The sequence below is a fragment of the Orcinus orca genome, chromosome 1 (assembly GCF_937001465.1).
Source record: "Orcinus orca chromosome 1, mOrcOrc1.1, whole genome shotgun sequence".
Classification (NCBI taxonomy): Eukaryota; Metazoa; Chordata; class Mammalia; order Artiodactyla; family Delphinidae; genus Orcinus; species Orcinus orca.
In genome coordinates, this window is record NC_064559.1 from 205,869,531 (window position 1) to 205,892,297 (window position 22,767).

General features: G+C 53.5%; 1 protein-coding gene across 2 annotated transcripts in view; it reads left to right on the forward strand.

The window, feature by feature from the left end:
• The window catches only part of SLC2A5 (solute carrier family 2 member 5), a 59,747-nt gene that overhangs the window by 5,590 nt on the left and 31,390 nt on the right, over nucleotides 1-22,767 (forward strand). The window contains exon 2 of one of the 2 annotated variants that reach the window (XM_033432862.2): nucleotides 7,386-7,599. In XM_033432862.2, the coding sequence (XP_033288753.2) occupies nucleotides 7,386-7,599 (214 nt within the window). Of the gene's footprint in view, nucleotides 1-7,385; nucleotides 7,600-11,848; nucleotides 21,161-22,767 lie in introns of those variants that run through there. The other variant, XM_033432863.2, reaches the window with a different exon arrangement.

Sequence of the window (22,767 nt, forward strand, 5' to 3'; positions counted from 1 at the left end):
ATAGGTGTGGGCATGACCCCCGGCCCACGTGCCCACCCACCCTCTGGCATTTGCTGGAGGCTCTGGAGGAAGAGAGAAGTCTATGGCATCCCAAGTTCACCATGAAAACCCCTGCTGTGGGGATTGGGACGTTCCAGCGCAGAGAAAAGGGGACCCGTGGGCCCCGAAGGGGAGAGCCTGCAAGCTCTCTAATCAGACACTGGCTCACTCACAGCGGGGCCCAGTGACAAGGCCCCAAGTGGGCAGTGTCTGAATGGGGGGGAACCCAGTGGTTGTGTGAACAGCACCCCACGTCAGACAGTGCTCCCCAAAATGACAAGAGCTAAACCGGCTTTGTTTGCTGAGGGCCCTGCTGCAGTGAGGTCTCTGCGCTGCATTTGCGTGTCCGTGGGACACCCGCTGCGGCACCAGAGGCTGCCCCTTGACCCTGCCGGGGCAGAGTCAGAGTCTACCCCGGGCCCAGGTGGGCAGGAGAGCGTCCCTGAGTGCTGCACAGTGCTCCTTGGCACCCACAGAGCCAGGGCTGCAGAGGCCCGTGCCAGGGGCTGAGTGTTTAGAAGTTCCCTTGGACGCCTTTCCCCACCTCTGCGGCCAGGGCTACCGAGCGACCGACCTCGCGGTGGCCTGGCCGGTGGCTGACACCCTGAACTCCCACGTCCTGCCCCCTGCCCCACCCATAACAATAAGAGCCCATTGCTGGGGCAGAAACCTCCAGGCGGCCTCCTCGGGCCTGGATTCCTTGCACCAGGCTGTGCCCCCTGCAGCTGCATCCCTCCGGCCCGGGCCCGGCTCTGTCCTGCTCCCAAGAGCTTTCAAAACTGGCACATGGTTGCCGGATAGTTTCGTTCTCAGAGCATCTTGGGGTCATGGTCACATTCAAGGCCTTCCATAGGCCGCAGGCACATGGACCAGGCTCTGCTGTTGGGGGGAGAAGACCCTCTTGTGGCCTTCCCATCAGGTGCCACCCCACACCAGAGATCTGTAGTAAGGGTGAGGTTTGGGGGGAGGGGGGCGTGCAGGAATCCAGCGGTGGATTGAGCAGACCTTGAGCCCTTGGTGCGGAGGGGGAAGGGTGTTCCCAGCCCTGACTGTGAAAGCGGCTCTGTCACCACAGGTGTCCCCCTCCCTGACTGGTGGGACAGGTTGTTTCAGAAGATCCCCAGCTGGGCAGACCGGGAACTCTGAAGGAAAGCCAGAGCCTTGCTCTCAGGGGCACCGGCCGCCTCTCGTGGTCGTCTGACAAATGCCACGGAATCCAGGTGTGGGACGCGGCCTGCTCACCGACCGCCTGATCCCGCGGTGCTTCAACTTCTCATGGGGCGACTGAAGAACAAAGTGAATGTCGAGTTCCAAAAGCCAAGCTCATGACCAGTCTGCAGGGCGTTTGTCAGTTTACACCTCCCCTAAGCCTGCTGAGGGCCCCCAGCTCTGCTGGTCTGGGTGTCAGGGGGTGTCCCAGGGCTGGGCTGCCGTCCCCTGCCCTGGCATGTCTCTCCCCCAGAGTTGGTAGAGAGCACCTGCCCTCATCTGCTGTGGCAGCCCTGACAAAGCCTGCAGACTGGGTGGGGTGCTTAAACAACAGACATCCCTTCTCTCCCGGTCCTGGAGGCTGGAAGTCGGAGATCCAAGTGTAGGCAGGGTTAGTTTCCGCTGTGGCCTCTCTCCTTGGCTTGCAGACGGCCGTCTGCACCCTGTGTCCTCACACGGTCATCCCTCAGTGAGTGCCTGCATCCTAATCTCCTCTTCTTACAAGGACACCTGTCCTATTGGATTAGGACCCACCCAGTGACCTCATTTTAACCTAATCACCTCTTTAAAGACCCTGTCTCCAGATACGTCGCGTCCCAACGTACTGGGGGTTAGGACTTCAACACAGGAATTTGGGGGCAGGAGGGGACATACTCAGCCTATAACTGCCTCCGAAGGGGGAGGAAGCCAACTTGGAGTCTGGCCTCGGTTTCCACACAAACACACGTGAGAGCTGGGGCCTGGGCACCTCTGGGAGCAGCTCTTGGTGCCCCTCCAAGTGGGGGATTCTGCTCAGAGAGTGGTCTGCAGGCCCCCTCCATCTAGGTGACCCCAGCCATGCTTCTTCTCTGCCTGCATCACAGGTTTGGAGAGAAGGAGCCTCATTGGTCACCTGCTTTAACCATGTCCCTCCTCAGTGCCTTTTGTAGCATCCCCTGCACGTGGTCACATGGCTTCCTTCCCCTGATGGGGGACGCTGCCGGTTTAGCCCTTGGCTTTGGGACTGAGCAGGATGCCTGTCCTTTCCTTCAGCCGCCTGAGTCTGCTCTGCTAGCAGGACGTCCCCAAGAGTCTTCCAGTACTCGAGGCCCAGCTCCAGGCCCAGCACGCCCTCACATGCCCGCTCTGGTGACAGCTTCACAGTCTCAGGTTTAGAATGTGGGTCCCAGGTGTCCACACGGAGGCAGGACAGTTTGCTGGCCGTTCTCCATCACCCACGTCTGGGCATCAGGGCAACCCCTCCGACCAAACACCTTCTGGGTCCCAGTCAGCTACAGCCCTTGGTCTGTTTCTCATGTGCTGTTGTTAAGCTGTATCTTACTTGTTCTGATTTTGTTTGTTTGTTGATTGAGGGCTGCTTTTTATTTTTTTGGAGGGATAAAAAACTGTTAGGTGGTGCATGTCAGAAATTAGCAGTAGACGTTTCTGGAAAGTGAGAATTAGGTCACACATGTCTCTGTAGAGTTCCTCCCAGAGTTGGACACCACCTAAAACTCAGGGTGGCCACTTGGCTAGAGAACAGCTTGGCGTATTGAGGTTGCCAAAGAGATTTTCTCCTGGCTCTATAGGTGAGAGCCTGGGGCGGGGCAGCTTCAGCCCCCTATCCTTTTCATCCTCTGTCCGGTGGTGGCCTGGAGCTGGCTTGTGGGACCCGATTGTTAAATTTCAGGGCATTTTGTGGGCTGATTGTTAGATAGAACATCGTTAAAAATTAAATTATATAAACTTACAATTAAATAAATTGCATTAAAAACAAAAGTAACATACTCAAAACTCCTTAGGTCCTAATTATACTTTTTAAAAAATTATTTTATTTATTTATTTATTTATGGCTGTGCTGGGTCTTCGTTCCTGCGCTTGGGCTTTCTCTAGTTGCGGTGAGCGGGTGCTATTCTTCGTTGTGGTGCGCAGGCTTCTCACTGCGGTGGCTTCTCTTGTTGGGGAGCATGGGCTCTAGGTGCGCGGGCAGTAGTTGTGGCTCGTGAGCTCTAGAGTGCAGGCTCAGTAGCTTTGGTGCACGGGCTTAGTTGCTCCGTGGCATGTGGGATCTTCCCGGACCAGGGCTCAAACCCGTGTCCCCCGCATTGACAGGCGGATTCTTAACCACTGTGCCACCAGGGAAGTCCCCTAATTATACTTCTGTTGATTTGTAGAGCAGACGTCAGCAGACTTGTCCTGTACAGGACCAGATAGTATTTTCAGATCTGTGGGCCATGCGACCTCCGATGCCACTGCTCAGCTCAGCTCTGGCAGCTTGGAAGAAGCCATGGATGATGTACAACCAGTGAGTGTGGCTGTATGCAGTAAAACTTTATTTTAAAAAACAGACTGAATCAGGAGCTTGGGATGGACACATACGCATGGCTGTATATAAGACCGATAACTAATAAGAACCCACTGTAGAGCACAGGGAACTCTACTCAGTACTCTGTAATGACCTATATGGGAAAAGAACCTTAAAAAGAGTGGATATATGTATATGTATAACTGATTCACTTTGCTGTACACCTGAAACTAACACAACGTTTTAAATCAACTATACTCCAATTTAAAAAATAAAATAAATAAATAAATAACAGATTGGGCCGGATTTGGTCTGAGGGCCCTAGTTTGCTGGACCCCTGTTCTAGATTTAAGAAAGTGATAGAGAAAGTGTTAGTAGTAAAGATTAAATGCAAAAGTGTTTCTTGTCTCTGTACTTAAGCCCTGGCGGCAGCCACGTCGGGGCAGGTGGGAAGCCGCATATTTCAGGGGGAGGTGATGAGAAGGGGCCATGTCCCAGAGCAGGAAAAAAGAAGAAACATTCTTCCAGTGTTGTAAAAGTACTACCTGATCCACAGAGAGGTTGCTCACGTCAAGTCGACCCAGTGAAGTCCCAGCTCTCGTCTGGTCCCCCAGGTCTTCCTCATTTCACTTCCATCTTAGTCATTAAGGAAAATGAAAAGGTCAGCCACCTTCTCATCACGGAACTACTCTCATTGGCTGACTGCGACCGCAGGTTGGCTGCAGATACCAGAGTTCTGCAAAACTCAACAGAAGCCTCCTGTGAGAATCAGTTGGCTATGTGGAATGTACGATAAGGAGTATTGTGTATTTTATTATTATTTACAAATTGTGTGCCCCGCGTCCTTTAGATCAGTAAAATTCATAATCAGTTTATGTTTGTGTACGTACACACACACACACGCACGCACACACACGCGCGTGCGTAGATGGCTTTCTGTTGTTAAAACATCACCAGCACACCATTGTCCGTACCTGTAAATTACGAGTCTGGTAGAGCCTGCCTGGCGGGGTTATTAGACCATCCCTCCCACTCCATTCCCACTGCTCTCTGAGGTCACCTTTTCTTCCACCTCCACTCAGGTACCTCCCCAGGCAGCTTCTGGCCTCAGCAGAGCTGCTGTCTGTGCTTGAGTTCAAACAGCAGCTCTGATTGATCAACCCACGTGCTCAGCCCTTTCAAAGCCGTCTATTTGGTCTTCCCTCTAGCAATTTTCCATCACAGATTCAGCTCCAGGCACAGCCCAGTAACACAGAGGAAATACGTCACTGGGTAGCTTTTGTACAACAAACCTAAAGTTGTGAAATGTGGGGCTGTCACCAGGGGCCCTGGTCCCCAGGGGCCGTAGGGATGCTGAGGAGGGAAAGAAGCTGCTTCCTCCCACCAAGCCTGTGCTCTCCCATCCCGCTGGGGTGGGAATCCTCCGCTCCAGTCCTGCCGGGTGTTGGTCCCTAAGCACTGCTCTCCCATCTCTAACTTCAGGATTTCCGGTTCAGCCCTTTAAAAGCCTTTCACCTCCTTTCAGTAAAGTCCTTGCAGTGAATATTTAAAGAGTAAATTGGGAAAAGCTGTCTCAGTCACTTGGTTCAAACTTCATTTGTTCACTCATTCATTCAGTTCATTCATTCGTTCATTCATTCATTCAGCAGGTCCTAGTTTTGCCCCTGTCGTGTGCCAGGCACTGGTGTAGATGCCAAGATAGAGCAGTGAATCCACATGGCCCTCGCCTCGTGGAGCTCATAGCTGACATGTGTTGTCCTAAAATCCCAGGATGGCGTGAGTTTTAAAACAGTAACCCTTTGGTTTGATACTAATATATATTAACTCACCAGATCAATAACTTTGCATAGCACAAACATTTAAAATAGACACACTCCATCCATTTGAAGTGTAACTTGGTACCTTTCTCATAATCCTTGTTTTTTTAATAAATTTATTTATTTTATGTATTTATTTTTGGCTGCATTTGGTCTTCTTTGCTGCGCGCGGGCTTTCTCTAGTTGCGGCGAGCAGGGGCTTCTCTTCGTTGCGGTGCACGGGCTTCTCGCTGTGGTGGCTTCTCGTTGCAGAGCACAGGCTCTAGGCACAGGGCTTCAGTAGTTGCGGCACATGGGCTCAGTAGTTCTGGCTCGCGGGCTCTAGAGCGCAGGCTCAGTAGTTGTGGCGCACAGGCTTAGTTGCTCCGTGGCATGTGGGATCTTCCCGGAGCAGGGCTTGAACCCGTGTCCGCTGCATTGTCAGGCGGATTCTTAACCCCTGTGCCACCAGGCAAGTCCCCACCATCCTTTAATTTCTATGGGGTTTTGGCCCCTTCCGTGCTCTTGTGACTTCAAGGAGGATGTGCTGCTTCTGCCTCTGCTGGGCTGTCGGGGCAGCAGAGCTGAGGGTGGCACCCAGTGGCCCGCCCCAGGCTCTGGTCCCTCCTGCAGAGGCCAGTGAGGGAAGGAGGTACCAAGTCTTTCCTGGGCCCAGGAAGTGGACTTTCTCCCTTTCCTCGCCATCCCTGCCCTGCCTCGTCCCCGGCCCTGCGGCATTTGGAGACCCTTATAAAATCACAGCCCTTGTAGCCTCGTTTTGGTAACAGACTAAGTGCAACTGTGGCCTCATCATTGTTCTACGACCTTCTTTCAGAAAGAGCCGATATTCCTTACACAGAGCCCTTAAGACAGAACCAGTTTCTGAACTAAACGTTTTCCTGATGACACTGTCCTATTTACTTACTGCTTATTCTCTGGGCAGCTGACCTACCACGTAGGCCCGTGTGTCCTCCTGGGGGCAGAGACCGCGCAGGCCTCATCATCCCTGGTGGCTACACCGCAGGCCCGGATCCTGGGACCTGGGGACAAGCCTCACTGACAACATTGGTCGTAAATGCGGACACGCTCACCCTGTCCCGCATGCTGGATGTAACGCTGATGAGTTTATTCTTGTGACAACCAGCAACGATGCTCTGCTCCAGGCACCGTGATCATCCCCACTCTGTGGAGAAAAACACGGATGTGTTGCAGCCACGTGGGGCAGGGCCGAGACTCGGACCCAGCCTGCTGCATCGCAGTCCAAGCTCTTAACCACCCTGCCGGGCCGCCACATAGCTTCTGTGTGTCCCCCTGACTGATTTAAAAGGCTTGGCGAGGAGACTCGTGCGGGGACCACTGGGGAGGGGCCTTGGGGCTCAGCCCTAATCCCAGCTGTGTCGCCATTGCAGCAAACTCTAGAAAAGTCAGCCCAGCACTGCGCTGAGAGGGGGCCCCCGCCCCAGGGTCTGGGCTTTAGTGGGCCCCTTGGACCCTTGCCAGTGCCCGCCCCTTCCCGTAGAGCAAGGAGGGCTCAGGACCGAGGAGACGTGTCTGCCCGGAGCCCGGGGCCCCTCTTCTGGTTCCTGCTGTGGGTGCACGGGACCCAGACAACCCCGGGCCACCAGTGTGTGCACCCCTGGGCCCAGGCTGGCCGGGGGGCCTGTCGGCGGGGTGGTGGGTGAGGCTTGTCCGCGTGGGCTGGTGTCTGCAGGCCAGTGCACAGGCCCCTCGGTGCGGGAAGGAGCCGGCCGTCCCCATGCCACGGCGTCCCAGCGCCCGTCTCCGAGGAGCCTGGCAATTCTGAAATAGAACCCGGCCTCCAAGGGCTTGGGAGGGAGGCCAGGGCACCCCGGGCTTGGCAGGGCTTGGGCAGAGCAGGGCTGGGTGGGGGGGTTTGAGGACGCCCGCCCCTCCTTTCTCCGGGAACACTGTCTGCTGCACGCTTGGGAGAGCACCGTCCTTCTTGCCGACACGGCATCCCGGTCCCTTCGCCCTCGCTGGCTTTGCCGGGAGCCGGGTCTCACCTCACCGCCCCCTGTCTGCTCCTTGTTCCTCAGCTGGGGGATTCCGCTGGTCATCACCGTGGCGGCTGTCACTCTAAGGAAGATCGGCTACGACGCCTCAGACGTGTCCGTGGGCTGGTGCTGGATCGACCTGGAGACGGAGGACCGCGTGCTCTGGATGCTGCTGACCGGGAAGCTGTGGGAGATGCTCGCCTACGTCACGCTGCCCGTGATCTACCTCCTCATCCGGAAGCACATCAACAGAGCGGTAGGTGCCCCGCGGGGCCCCGGCCCAGAGCTCTGTGTGGCCACCGTGTCCCGGCGTCGGGCTTGGCTGCCGTAGGGGACGGGACTGGTGACCGACCAGAGTGACGGAGGCTTTGCTGTGCCTCAGGCGCCGTGACGTGCACTGAATTAATAAGCATCGTGGCTTGACTGGTTTGCTAATTATGCAGCCCTGTCGGGAGCGGGTCCTGTTATCCTCCGTGTGTGGATGAGGAAACGGGGGCTCACCGAAGTTAAGGGGCTCCCCAGACTCGCCCAACTCTGACTGACCTGCTATGAAGCCGAGGAGGCTGCAGGCTCAGCCTGTGTTCTGGGCCGCAGCTCTCTATTGCCCCCTCCTGGACAGATCACCACGGTCGCTTAACCTGGAGAGGAATTTGGATGAAAGATGAACTAAGAATTGAACTGGCGTGCCCCTGGGGAGAGGAGGCCACAGGCTTTCACAATCAGCGATACAAATAACTCACTTCTTTCTCCTTGATGATTAAAATATTATAAGTGGTAGACTTTTCAGGCTGTCAGGAATTCATAAATCAATAGGCTGGGCTGCTCTGAAGTCTCCTAGACTTCTGGCCAGAAATTCTAGGAAAGAATGGTTTCCCTCTGATGATCTGGCCAAATTGTTCCTTGCTCTGGACTACTGGTTCCGCACATATAAAGTATGGGCTTTCTCCTAGCCACAAGCAAACCGCTACCCCAAAAAGCCTCAGGTTAGCCCATCCGTTGATCCGCTCAACCATTCATTCAGTGTGTTTTTATTGAGCATCTACTATGCACAAAAGCTCTGTGTGTCGGTGGGAATGCTAATGAGAGCTCAGGCATGGATCCTGCCCTCCTAGGAGGAGGGAGAAGTGTAATTACGATGGAAGATGAAACGGGGCTGGAGCAGTAACATCGTGAAAGCTCTGGGGATAGACTTCCAAGCTCATTCTGCTGGTGTGGTGCCTGTGTTTCTGTTTTGCTCTGAGTTTTCAAGGCTGTAATCGTAGGCGAGAATGTCCCCAACTTTTGACTTTCGGGTGTGCTGCTGGCTCAGCGGTCATTTCCAAGTGTGTAGGGTGCTCCTCGCAGCTGACACGTGATCGCCACCCTGTATGTGGGATGCATACTTTGGGTTCTCTTTTTACTCCAGAATTCACCTGATTCTCTCCCCTCCCTGCCGCCCTCTTCTGGCTCAGCTTGGAGTCGTTGACAGAGATGCTGGCAGGGCTTACCGGTGGGTCTGAGATCCTCTTTGTCTACTTAGAGTTTTTTAGCTGGTCTCCTGCCTGGGCCGGGGCTGCCCTTCTCACCTCCTCTTTTCCGTTGCCCTGGGAAGGTTCCGGGCTCCCCGATGAAAGCTCCCAGGAGCCCCACCAGGCTCTGCCCAGGACCTCCCCATGCCCTCCCCCAGCTGCCTTTTCATGTGTGTGTGTGTGTGTGTGTGTGTGTGTGTGTGTTTTTGGGGGGACCATGCTGCAGGGCATGCGAGATCTTAGCTCCCTGAGAACCCGTGCCCCCTGCAGTGGAAGCACAGAGTCCTAACCACTGGACAGCCAGGGAAGTCCCCTTGACCACCAGATTTTAAATTGGCACCGCCAGCTCTCCCTCCTGCCCAGACTCTTAACCACTGGAGCACCAGGGGAGTCCCTCGTGTGTCTGTCGGCCTCCCTGCCCTTCCTGTAGCGGAGGCAGGAAGCCTGGGGTCCTGCCTGTGAGGCTGACCCCCCCCCCCCATGTGAGAATGGTCCTCTCCTACAGCTCTGCGGGTGTTTCCAGAGAAAAGGAATACTAGTGAGCAGGGAGGTGAGAATGTGCGGGTGGTTCCCTGCCTCTAGCTAGGAGGGAGAGCTAAAAATAAATGAACTGGGTGAGCCTTGCCCTGAGGAAGAGCGGATCAGCAGCCCTGGCTAGTGCCCAGCTCCCCCGCCCACCCGTGTGGTCCTGGAGGGGATGGGTGGTGCCGTTCTCTGGGTGCTGAAGGCCCCGGGGAGGAAGCACGTGCTCTGAGCAGGTGAGCTGCAGCAGCTTGGGTGCTCAGAGATGCCAAGGGGTGTGGCTCTTCTCCTTACCTGCGCCTTCAGTGTCCCCCACAGAGGACCAGGCTCAAAAACACACCTTTGTTATGGAGCAGTGTTTTCTTCATCTATTTTTAGAAATTCGGTTGTGATCTGGAACTGCCTTTCCTGTCCCTGAAGGGCATTCCGAGGAGCAGGGAAACCAAAGCTGGCGGCTGCTCCCCTTTTCTTCCTGTCCCAGCTTCGGGCAGAGCCCCTGCTGTGGGGCAGGCGGCGGGGTGGGGGGACACAGCAGGGCCGGGGGGCAGGGGGGGCTTGCCTTCTGGAGGAGGATGACCGTGAGCGATGGGCCTGATAAACGAGGGTGAATGGCGTCCAGGAAGGAGGAGGAGAAGAGCTATGAGAAGCAGACAAGGATAAAGAGCTGGAGGTGGGGACAGGACCACCTGGGAAACGCCTTTGCAGTTTCAATAGGTTGTCAGGATAGCCCTTATCCAGAATTCAACACTGGAGCAAAGACTTGAAGAGGGTGAGGGCGTGAGCCACGTAGACGGTTGGGAAAGAGCATTCCAGCTCGAGGGAACAGCCTGTGCAAAGGCCCTGGGGTGGGGTGTGCCTGGCATGTTTGGAGCATTCGGACGCCCATGTGTCTGGAGAAGAGTAAACAGCGGGTACGTAACAGGAATGAGGTCAGAGCTAGACTAGGGTTGGGGACATCGTAAGGAACGTGTGAAATGGGAAGACACCAAGAGCTTTGAGTGGAAGACTGGCTTGATCCGACTTAGGTTTTCAACGAGCCACGCTGCTTCTGTGTTGAGAGTGAGACTGCAGTGGGGACGGGGTGGGGTGGTCAGGGAGATAGAGGGAGACCTGTGAAGAAGCAGTGGCAACTCTCCAGAGAAGGGGTGGTGGTGCTTGCACCGGGCTGGTGGCAGTGGCAGTGGACGTCCAGGTCTGGGTCTGTTTTGAAGGCAGGGCCTGCAGGGCTTACCTATGGATCGGACGTGAGCTGTCGCACAGAGAGAGGGACCAAAGGCCACTCCCAAGTTTGGGGCCTGGACGGCTGGAAGGACGGGGCTCCCGTTAGCTGAGATGGGGAAGCAGGCAGCAGGCTGGGGGTCGAGAGCAGGCATGTGTTTCAGACCTGAGAAGGTTCCGACGTGCTTTAGACACCCACGTGGGGTGTGGAGCAGACAGTGGATGGAGGAGACCGGGCAGAGGTGGGAACCTGGGCTGCCGGCCTCAGGTACTGCGCGGCTCACGACCTCCGCGTCCCGGTGGGAGGGCAGCCTGCGGTGAGGCTGGAGGGGGCGGGAGGGCCCCGTCGCTCACGTCTGCTTTGTGTGCTCCTCGCGCAGCATGAGGCTCTCTCCGAGTACCGGCCCCTCGTGTCCCAGGCGCACCAGCTCCAGCGCCGCACCTCCGCGGCCGATAAGAAGCTGGCCCTCATCCCGCTCATCTTCGTCTGCCTCCGGATCTGGAGCACCGTGCGGTTCGTCCTGACCCTCTGTGGCTCCCCGGCAGTGCGGACGCCAGTGCTCGTGGTTCTGCACGTAGGTCTGCCCCGCCCCCGCCCCGCCCCGCCCTCGCGGCTCCCGGCCGACCGCGGGGGTCAGCAGGGTCAGATCCCTGTCCCCGGCAGGCAGGCAGGCGGGGGCTCTGCCCCACCTCGCCTTGCTCGCTGCCCCACAGGGAGCCTTGATGAGAGAAGATGGAAGGTCAGCGTGGCTCGGGGGCAGCCCGGGGGTGTTGAGTTGCTGTCCAGTGGCCTAGGAGTAGCCCCGGGAGAGTTGACTGACCCTGAGTCCTTCCCAGCCCAGAAGACCCGGGGACACGCCTGCAAGTCCAGGCCTGCCCGGTGCTCAGCCCAAGGCCCACGTGGACAGGGTCCCCCGCAGACCAGCCTCAGGGGTGGAGGACTGGTTCCTGGGTCCCCAGCACTTCCTGGCCTCCCTGCGTGTGCTTCTCAGGCCCGCCCCGGCCCCGGCACTCACGCCTCTCCCTTTCTCCCTGCCAGGGGATCGGGAACACCTTTCAGGGGGGCGCCAACTGCATCACGTTTGTCCTCTGCACCCGCACCGTCCGGACTCGTCTCCTCTCCCTCTGCTCCTGCTGCTGCCCTCAGGCTTCCGCTGCCGCCGAGAGCCCACTGGGCCCCCCAAGGCCCCTGCGCCCTCCACAACGGGCGGGCGAGTCGCAGGGGCCCAGGCGGGCTGCGGATGAACTTCCAAGCACCTGAGCTGCTGCCCCCCTAGTTCTGTGCGTGGGTGCTGCCGACCTGGGGCGGGCGGCGCCGAGTCCCCTCTGCAGGGAGCGGGGCGTCAGCTGCGCTGTCCGCCTTCGGCTGCCGAAGCTCAAGCCCCGTGGGGAGCAGCGCAGACTCGGCTTGTCTACCTCCTCGACCCTCAAGCACGACCCCCTCACACCGCATCCTTCTGCACGCAGGGGAGTTCGTCAGCATGAGGGCTGCACTGAGATTCAGGGAAACCCGTGGGACCCGATCACTGCCAGGTTGCCTGGCGGTCCGGGCGTCTTCGGCCTCATGACCACACAGCACTGTTTACAGCTGGAGGGACCCACACCGGTGGGAAAAGCACATAGAGATATATGTACACTGGGCACCCATCCTCAAGAAAATGTCAGGGGGTACCAGCAACGTGGCCCCCACTGAAGTATCACAGAGCAGACTCCTGGTTTGTCAGGGCGTTGAGATTCCCCTGAGAGCCTGGCTTTTCTCGGATGGCTTTGCTGGTCAACGAAAGGGCCAGTTACCTTTCACCAGGAGGTTCCCCCCTGGTGACCAGCATGAGCACAGCCGCACACAGCTGCAGGGCAGCTGGTCTCCTGGGGCCTCCTGAATCCTCTCCACGGGCTGCCAGCCCTTGATGTATGGATTGTGTTTGAGTTTCAAGCAGAGGCCAGGATCCAGACTCCTGTCTCCCCCAGGCACTTAAAATTAAAATGCAGGCCCCTCCTCCAATGCAAGGGCTGGAACAGGACAGGAAGAGGCCACTGCAGAAGTCCCCGCAGACGCCCCACTGTCACTTGGGTCTGTTCTTGTAAAGACTGAAACGGGTGAGTCGGGGAAGGATCTGGCTTGTTCACTTCCTAGGTTAATTTTTTATAGGAAAGGCGACCAGAGGGTTAGGGAACACCCAAATACTGATTCCTCCCTGAAGGTGAAGGTTTGGGGGATTGGTTGGGGAGAGTGACGCATGCATCATGGGGTGATTCAAAAGAAAACGGATTTAAAAGAAGCATCCGTATCTCTATAACCTATAACTCTTCCACCAACCCTTTCGTCTTAGGTCAGAAAACAATTTCTCTGTTCAGTCACAGAAGCCACTGGCTAAGAGTGGGAGGTGTAGCTGTCACTGTGCGTGCGGGGCCTTGGGGAAGAAAAGTACAACTAACCTGATAGGTGCCCCTCCCTTGGGGCCCATGAGAACTCTGCAAAACTGCTTTTCTGAACCTGTAAAAGGGTTCTGGATTAAAACCAAAGCCACACCCTCCTGTTGATTCCTCTTTTACTCTCAAAAGCAAAATCTGTAATAGGAAGAGACTCTGAAAGTAATAGTCCTCTACAGAACTAGGTCCAAAACGCTCCTTTTGGGTTCCCTTTTTAAAAGAAGGTTTTATGAAAATCAGCAAGAGGTGAAACATCCCTTTAGGATTCAAAGAAAGCTCTGGGCTGCCCTACAGAAAGCTACTTGTCAGTAAGGCGGTCTCCTTACAGAAATGGCCCACGTGAGGGGAGTCCAGGTTTCCGCTAAAGACGTTACAGCTCATCATGGGTGCCTAGCTGGTAAAGAGCCTCACGTTAGCTTCTAGAATGGAGCAGAAATTCAGGAAGTTGCTTGCTGCAAAAGAGAAGGTGACTCACGGCTGAGCTAGAGTATGGGCCCTGGGGGAATGATGCTCGAATACCTCTTGTTCTGAAGGGGGCCCCAGAGGCCTTGGCTCAGATGGTGCAACATCGATGCCCGCTGGGCATGGCCTCTAAGGACAGGCCTGAGACCTGGGTTTCCCCAGACCGGCTGCAGCCGGAAAACACCCGCAGAGGGAGTCGGGGCTCAGAGAAGAACATCTCCGTGTGCCCGGGCCTCCCTCACGTTCTCATTCCACCTGTGAGTTGCCGCTGCTGAGTATTTCCATTTCCCTCCCTCTGCTCCCCACCCTGTCTCTGCAGACGGGTGAACATGTTACTGCGAGTGGCGGACACATGCGGGCAGGGGAGGGGCTCGTGCTGGTGCCCGGAGCGTTGCAAACAGCACCATCGTGAAGCCCAGGAGGGTCTCCTGCCTCGGATCAGAGCCAGACAGAAGCGCGTTCCTTTTACACGTGGCTGGGCGCCCGTGGGTTCTCTCTCTCGGCCAGTGTAGTTAATGTTTATCCACCCTCACCCCCCGGGCACAGCTGTGTGGCCTCGGCCTGGACAGGGCCTGTGTCTCAGCCCCCAGCCCCTCTCTTCTCAGGCACTTGCTGAACCTTGGTCTTTTCCTCAGGTTTACGAAACACTTTCTGCCTCTTTGTGCTTCAGAGTTGTGTCTGTCTGTTTTTGTTTTTTAATAAAGATTATGATATGGCCCAGCGTTAAGGGTGCAGACAGAGCTCTGCCTGTGTCCATAGCAAGAAAAGAACATTTTTGCAGGCTTCCCGTCTCGGCATAATGGCATCGCGGGAGGTTTTGTGCATGTGCAGAATTGTAATGCAAACCCTGACCGTCTGGGTCAAGGCCAAAGTCTTGCTATTTTAAATTAAATAAACTATATTTCTTTTGTGTATTTGGTAAACCGACTGCCGTTGATGTGGGTGCGGGTCGGCAGTGCGGCTCAGACGGGCCTGTGCTGTGGGGCAGGTCCAGAGCTTTCCACACGGTTGGGCCCTGGAGACCACGTCTGTGTCCTTCTCTCTGGGCAAATGCTGTCGGGTAGGTGGCCACCTGGTTGGTATAGCCAGCTTCTCCTGAGTTTGCCTGATAGAATCCCTCGTCTGGGTTGGGGAGCAGGGGTGGTGGTGTTTAGAATACAGATTCCAAGGCCCCGTCCCATATGAGGATCAACAGAGCCAAGTTCCAAGGACCCGCAGCTTAGGGCTAAACTCTCACGAGTGAGACACTCCAGATACTGGGCCACCAACCATGTCTCCCTTCTTGCGTGATTCTATCCCGACACCCGGTGACCCTCTGCAGTGGCAACTAAGGCTCCCCGGTGGCCGGGAACTGCTGGCGCACAAGGGCTCTTCTCTGAAGGAAGCAGCCTTCCAAAACCAGCCATCGAAGCCAGCTGCCTCGTTCGGTGCAGACCTTCGCAGCCCTGCAGCCCTGCCATCAAGTCTTTTTTTTTTTTTTTTAACTGCTACATCTTGGGAACTTTGCTCCCAGAAGCGTTCCTTTTTTATTTGTTCTACTTTCTGGATTTTGTAAAGCTAAAAATACATCAACTGTCAAGAGGATGAGAGGACAAGCCACAGACTGGAAGAAAATATTTGCAAAAGACACATCTGTGTATCTATACAAGATGATGGATGCTAACCTATTGTCATCATTTCACAATGTATGTGAATTGCCTTCACACTGTACACCTTGAACTTATACAGTGAGGTGTGTCAATTATTTTTCAGTGAAACTGGGGATTGGGGGGAATACACATCTGATAAAGGACTGTTACCAAAATATACAGCGGACCCTTTTTTTTTCAAATTTTTATTTTTATTTATTTATTTTTGGCTGCGTTGGGTCTTCGTTGCTGCACGTGGGCTTTCTCTAGTTGTGGCGAGTGGGGCCCACTCTTCGTTGTAGGGCACAGGCTTCTCATTCTAGTGGCCTCTCTTGTTGCAGAGCACGGGCTCTAGGCATGCAGGCTTCAGTAGTTGTGGCTCGTGGGCTCCAGAGCGCAGGCTTAGTAGTTGTGGCGCACGGGCTTAGCTGCTCTGCGGCATGTGGGATCTTCCCGGACCAGGGCTCGAGCCCCTGTCGCCTGCATTGGCAGGCGGATTCTTTTTCGTTTTTTTTTTTTTTTTTTTGCGGTACGTGGGCCTCTCACTGTTGTGGCCTCTCCCATTGCGGAGCACAGGCTCCGGACGCGCAGGCTCAGCGGCCGTGGCTCACGGGCCCAGCCGCTCCATGGCATGTGGGATCTTCCCGGACAGGGGCACGAACCCATGTCCCCTGCATTGTCAGGCAGACTCTCAACCACTGTGCCACCAGGGAAGCCCGGCAGGTGGATTCTTAACCACTGCGCCACCAGTGAAGCCCTACAGTGGACATTTAACACTCAGCAATAAGAAAACAACCCGATTAAGAAATGGACCAAAGACCTTAACAGCCGCCTCACCAAATAAGATACAGAGATAGCAAATAAGCACGTGAAAAGATGCTCCACATCATGTGCCACCAGTTAACACAAGTTAAAACAGCGAGATACCACTACCCACCTCTTAGAGTGGCCACGATCCAGGACATCGACAGCACCAAATGCTGGCGAGGATGTGGAGGAACAGGAACTCTCATTCACTGCTGGTGGGAATGCAAAATGGTGCAGCCACTTTGGAAGAGAGTTGGGCAGTTTCTTACAAAACTAAACATACTCTTCCCAGCAATCACGCCCCTTGGTATTTACCGAAATGAGTGGAAAACTTATGTCCACACAAAAACCTACACACAGATGTTCATAGCAGCTTTATCCATAAGTGCCCAAAACTTGGAAGTAGTTAAGATGTCCTTCAGCAGAGGAATGGATAAATAAACTGTGCTGCCTCCAGACAATGGAATATTATTCAGCACTAAAGAGAAAGGAGCCCTCAAGCCATGGAAAGACATGGAGGAAACTTACATGCATTACTGAGCGACAGAATTCGATCTGAAAAGGCTGCATGCTGTACGATTCCAACTATAGGACATTCTGGAAAAGGCAGAACTATGGAGACAGTAAAAAGATCAGTGGTTGCCAGGGGTTGGGGTGAGGGAGGTGGAGCACAGGGGATTTTTAGGGCAGTGAAACCACTCTGTATGACCCTATGATGATGGATACCTGTCAATACACACTTGTCCAAACACACTATGTCCAACACCAAGAGTGAGCCCTAATGTGAACTCTGGACTCTGGGTGATAATGACGTGTCAGTGCAGATTCATCCCAGGTGACAAGGGTACCACCTGGGTGGGAGGTGGTGATGCTGGGGAGGGCTGTGCAGGTGTAGGAGCTGGGGGCACATGGGAAATCTGTATCTTCCCTTCAATTTTGCTATAAACCTAAAACTGCTCTACGAAAATAAAGTCTTAATATAATTAATTAATTTAAAAATACATTGACCAGCCCCTAGAAATGCCTTGCATCTTTTTTATATTAATTTTGTTATTAAGATGCAACTGGCGGGGAGGGATAGATTGGGAGTCTGGGATTGACATGCACACACTGCTGTATTTAAAATAGATAACCAACAAGCATCTACTATAGAGCAGGGAACTCTGCTCAATACTATCTAATAACCTGAATGGGAAAGAATTTGAAAAAGAATAGATACATGTATATGTATAACTGAATCACTTTGTTGTACACCTGAAACTAACACAACATTGTTAATTACGCTCCAGTATAAAATAAAAATTAAAAAGAAATTTAAAAAAATAAAAACAATAAAATTATTACACTCTAAAAGATACAGCATACACAAACTTAAACAATACAAAATTAGCAGTGTCCTGTCCTGTTTCTTCCGGGCAACCACTTGGGAGGGTGTTTTAGCTACTCTCTCTTGCCTTGGTCTCCATACCTTGAACCAGATGCTACGTGCTTACCTGTGAGAAAATGGAAGAAGCCTTTCCCGGCCGGCGCTGAGAGACCTTCCCGAGACCCTCCACTCATTAGGTGCTGTGTACCTCTCCCCATCCACCCCATCTCCCCTCGGTGACCCTTCATCACCTCTTCCCCGACCTTCCCACCAGCCCCCTCATCCTGCTTAGGGAGGCTCTGAGCACCACCCAAGGCACAGTCTGGCCAGGCGACCCGGCCTGAGGGACTCCAGGGGATGCAGTGAACAGTCCAAGCCCTCAGGCCTCCTCTCTGGAGTCCCCCTCTCTGGAGTCACCTCCGCCTTCCTCACCCCAGCAAACAGCACACCTTTCCATGCTGGTGATGCTTGTGGTTTCTCCCAACCCCAGCAAGCAATCGTCTGACACCAGCTGTAGGACCAGCTGGGTGTCCTGCAGTTCAGTTCTGACACTGTCTACCTGGAGACAGCATCATACCCACAGGTGAAGGTCTCAGTCCCAAAGACAGTCTCCCCACTTCAGATACCAACTGAAAGTCCAGGTTGTCACCTGTGCTTCTGCCCAACCACCCGTAGGCTGGAGATTCCCACTGGAGACCCCCTCTTTGGGTTCGATTAATTTGCTAGATTAACTCACGAAAGTCAGAGAAACATTTTACTTATTAGATCACTGGTTATTACCATGGACATAATTCAAGAACAGCCCGATGGCAGAGATGCACAGGACAAGGTATGGGGAAGGGACACAGAACTTCCATGTCCTCCAAGTCCTACTCTCCCCAAACCTCTGTGTTTTCCTGTCCTTTTGGGTTTTTATGGAGGCTTCATTATATGATTGATTAAATCATTGGCTACTGGTGGTTTATTCAACCTCCAGCCCCTCTCTCCTCCCAGGAGGCTGGCGGCGTAGGACTGAAATGTCCAACTCCCTAATCACAGGGTTGGTTCCCCTGGCAACCAGCCCCATCCTTTGCTTACCTAGGGGCTTTTCCAAAAGTCACCTCACTGACATAACAAAGACACTCTCAATGCTGAGGAGATTCCAAGATCTTAGGATCTATGTGCCAGGATGGGATGAAGAGCAAATATGTATTTCTGATGATAAATCACAATATCACGGTGCTGCTCCCTCCTGCCCCATGCTGTCCCCTCTCCCTGGAAAGCCCTTCTCTTCCCTTCTTGCTTGGCTCCCTGCTTCTGCCCTTAGCCAGCAGACACCCTGAAGACCACCTCCCTCTGCTCCATGGCCTTCTAAGCAGACCTCTGAGATGCCACGGTGTCCATAAAGACCAGAAGTTCCAGGGACCACTCTACCTGGCCAGTTCCCCCAGAGCCTGCCCGGTTCTGGGCACATTGTGAGACGCTAGGGCCAGCCCAGCATGCACGTGGGGCTTAAGCCTTTCACATCCAAAAAGTTAGAAGTTTGGGAGGAAGAGGTAAATGACTTCTTTTTTTAAAATATATTTATTTATTTGTTTGTTTGTTTTTGGCTGCGTTGGGTCTTGTTGCTGCGCACAGGCTTTTCTCCAGTTGTGGCGAGCGGGGGCTACTCTTCGTTGCTGTGCGCGGGCTTCTTATTGCGGTGGCTTCTCTTGTTGTGGAGCACAGGCTCTAGGCATGCAGGCTCAGTAGTTGTGGCTCACGGGCTCTAGAGCGCAGGCTCAGTAGTTGTGGTGCACGGGCTCAGTTGCTCCACGGCATGTGGGATCTTCCCAGACCAGGGCTTGAACCCATCTCCCCTGCATTGGCAGGAGGATTCTTAACCTCTGCACCACCAGGGAAGTCCCTAAATGACTTTCTGAATGAAGCATGTGGGTTCCCCCACCAAAATAAACCCCAAAACTCAGAATCACGTATTGGAGCAGAATCCAGGCTCCATGAAGGAAAGGTTTGCCTGGTGTTATGGGGTCAGGACATTGATAGTAGCTGACAGCTAATGTTTACTGAGCTCTTATTACATTTGGGGCCAAGTGAGGTCACCCTTCTCAGCAGAGGCCCTAGTGACCACACAGGTTGCAGGCCTCCCATAGAGTCGGCCCAGCCTGTTGATAAGGCAAAGCCATGCATTGCTTGCAGGATAAGGAAAAACACTCCCAACAGGGCCTTAATAGGGTCTCAGAGTGGGAGGGACATTTAGTGGGATATTTAGTGAATTTTTTTTTTTTTTTTTTTGCAGCACAGCACAGCTTGCAGGATCTTAGTTCCGCAGCCAGGGATCAAACCTGTGGCCCCTGCGATGGAAGCATGGGCCCCTAACCCCTGGACCACCAGGGAATTCCCTTTAGCAGCATGTTTGAAGTGTGGTTTAAGGTGGGCCTTTTAATGTGCTGGGGACTGGGCGAGGGTCACGACATCCCAGTTTTGCATCAGTGGGCATAGTAGGGTAAGCATCTGGAGGTGAAGAATTTCAAGAGTTTTGGGTGGAAACTGTCACGATGCTTTCTGTTAAAGAATGCATGGTTTCTTAAAAGTTCTTGGAGGGAAGTAGAAGTTACTTGTGGAAACAAAAAAATGTTGCCCACAATTCCAGTTCTACAAGGATGAAGTAATTAGCCCCTGACCTATAGCAAACCCTGAAAGGAATTCAGGATGAAGTACTCTGTGTTTTGGGCACATGGGGCCCAAGATAGTTAAGATACATGTCTGAGAAAGAATTTTGATGACCCCAGATTCTACGCACCTTCCCATGCATAGCAAAGCACTAAAATCATTAACTGGAGATATCTGTTTTCTGTGATTAGCATTAATCTTTTAACAAGATGTAGGCTTGGCTACATGTATTCCCCAGTCAAAAAATTTCATATATCTGCTCCTCCAATACCTTTTTCGGAGCAGTTTCTCAGAGCTCTCTGAGAGGCTGTATGCTGGGCCATAGTCATCAGTAAGATACTGAATAAAACTCAACTCACAGCCCTTACGTTGAGCTTTTATTTTTTTCCAGATGACACTTGCAACTTATAGCTTTCTGGGCCAGTCTCCTGGGAGTAGTAAAGTGATGCTGATGAGGGCAGCCACGTCTTTACCCAGCCATGTCTTGGCAGACAAACCATGGTCCAAGAAAGGGGGTCAGGAGAGACAGGTGTGTGAACAACGAGGCTCTGGAAGGAGAGAAACCGGGTCAACCAGGCCTCTGCCGTTCCTAATGGTGTCACTCTGGGCAAAGAACTGTGACCTCTCGTAGTCTCGATTTCATCTAAAAAGGAGATAATAATGAAACTAACATGAGACCCAGTGCTTAGTACAAGGACTGAGCCAGAGGAAAGCTCTACAAGACGCAGCTGTCATTATTCTCGGTTAGCTTTTCTTGTGTTACCTAAGAGCCCCTGAAGGGTCTACTACTTCCTGCCCCTTCCCCACAGCTGAATCCTCCCCTCTGTTTCCAGTGCCCCAGGCCCAGTTCCAGACGGAACAATCTCACACCTGCTCTTGTTGAGCAGTACCTATTTAACAAGCATCTGGGGAATTTCCCATGACCATTATGTCAGAGATGGGAGCAGACTCTCCCTTTCGCTAACATTTTCTGTAGCTTCTCTTCTCCCTGGCACCCAGCAAATCACTGGATTTGCCTGGACCTGTTGCATCTGGGAGAGCTTCTCTCAAATACCAGCAGACAGCGTTTGTCTCTTCCCTGTCTCGGCACCACCACCCCAGGAGGAAAAGCAGACGGGGAGCGTTGGGCGTCGGAGGGCAGGTGCTGTCTGAAGTTACCCAACCAGCGCCATGATGAGTGACATGAGTGACGAGGAGAGCATTGGGGACGCTGTGTCAGCCCTGGGGGTGAGTCCGCCCTGGCTGGGCACAGATCCAGGAGACCTCGGGGCTGGGTGTCCACGGAGAGTCGCCGATGCCACGTTCAGGAAAAGCGTGGAGCAGTGGTTCTGACTTTCTTGAGAGCCGGGACCACCCGGGGTTCTGGTTAAAATGCAGGTTCTGATTGAGTGGGTCTGGGGTGGAGTCTGTGAGTCTGTATTTTTCACAAGCTCCCAGGTAAGGCGGCTGCTGCAGACCCAGGAGACCTAGAGGAACTCTGGTTCCGGGGGCTTCAAAAGCGTGGGCGGATGCTTGCAGGGCTTGGCTTCAAGGAGAACTTGGGTGGCCCGGCAGTACCCACTGGGCTTCTAGATTCCGTAATATGCTCCTTAAGGCCTCAGGCTGGACACGTAAAATGTATTCTCTGGCCCTGGGGCGTCACGTAGCACTAGATTCTGTGGGACGCTGTAACCGTTCAACAACGGACCAGCGGGAGGCGGGGGTGGCGTTGATTTACAGCCTGTGCTGATATCTGCGATGCTCCCACCGAGGTTCTTTTCAACGGACTGTAGGGAAGAGTGTGAGCTTCAGGGGAGAGTCGCGCATGGTTTACAGCATCCTTCCCGCTGGCACAGCCCTCTGCCCTTGTACTACCTTTGAGCTCACAATTCTGCAAGTTGTAGGTAACTGATGCTGGAACTCACACAACTCAACATCAAAAAGCCCCAAACAACCCAATTTTAAAATGGGCAGAGGATCCGAATAGACATTTTTCCAAAGACATACAGATGGCCAACAGGCACATGAAAAGATACTCAGTACTACTAATCATCAGGGAAATGCGATGAGATATCACCTCACATCTTTCAGAGCGGCTGTTATCAAAAAGACAAAAAGTAAGTATTGATGAGGATGTGGGGAAAAGGGGACCCTCGCACTGCTGGTGGAAATGTAAACTGGCCCAGCTGTAAACTGGCCCAGCCACTATGGAAAACAGTATGGAGGTTCCTTAAAAAATTAAAAATAGCACTACCATATGACCCAGCAATTCCACTCCTGGGTATTTATCCAAAGAAAATACTCATTTGAAAAGATATATGAACCCCTATGTTCACTGCAGCATTATTTACAATAGCCAAGATATGGAAGCAACCCGTGTCCATTGAAATATGAATAAAGAAGAGGTGGTGGGAATTCCCCAGCGGTCCAGTGGTTAAGATTCTGCACTTTCACTGCCAAGGGCAGGAGTTCAATTCCTGGTCAGAGAACTATGATTCTGCAAGCTGGGAGACACAGCCAAGAAGAAGAGGTGGTACACACACACACACACACACACACACACACACACACACACACACACACACACACACACATAGTGGAATACTACTCAGCCATAAAAAAGAATGAAATCTTGCCAGTGGAACTAGAGGGTATTATGCTAAGTGAAACAGGTCAGACAGAGAAAAACAAATACTCTAGGATTTCACTTATATGTGGAATCTAAAAGACAAAACAAATGAACAAACATAACAAAAGAGATTCAGAGTCATACTTACAGAGAACAAACAGGCAGTTGCCAGAGGGGAGGGAGGTGGGAGGAGGAGAGAAATAGATGAGGGAGAGTAAGAGTACAA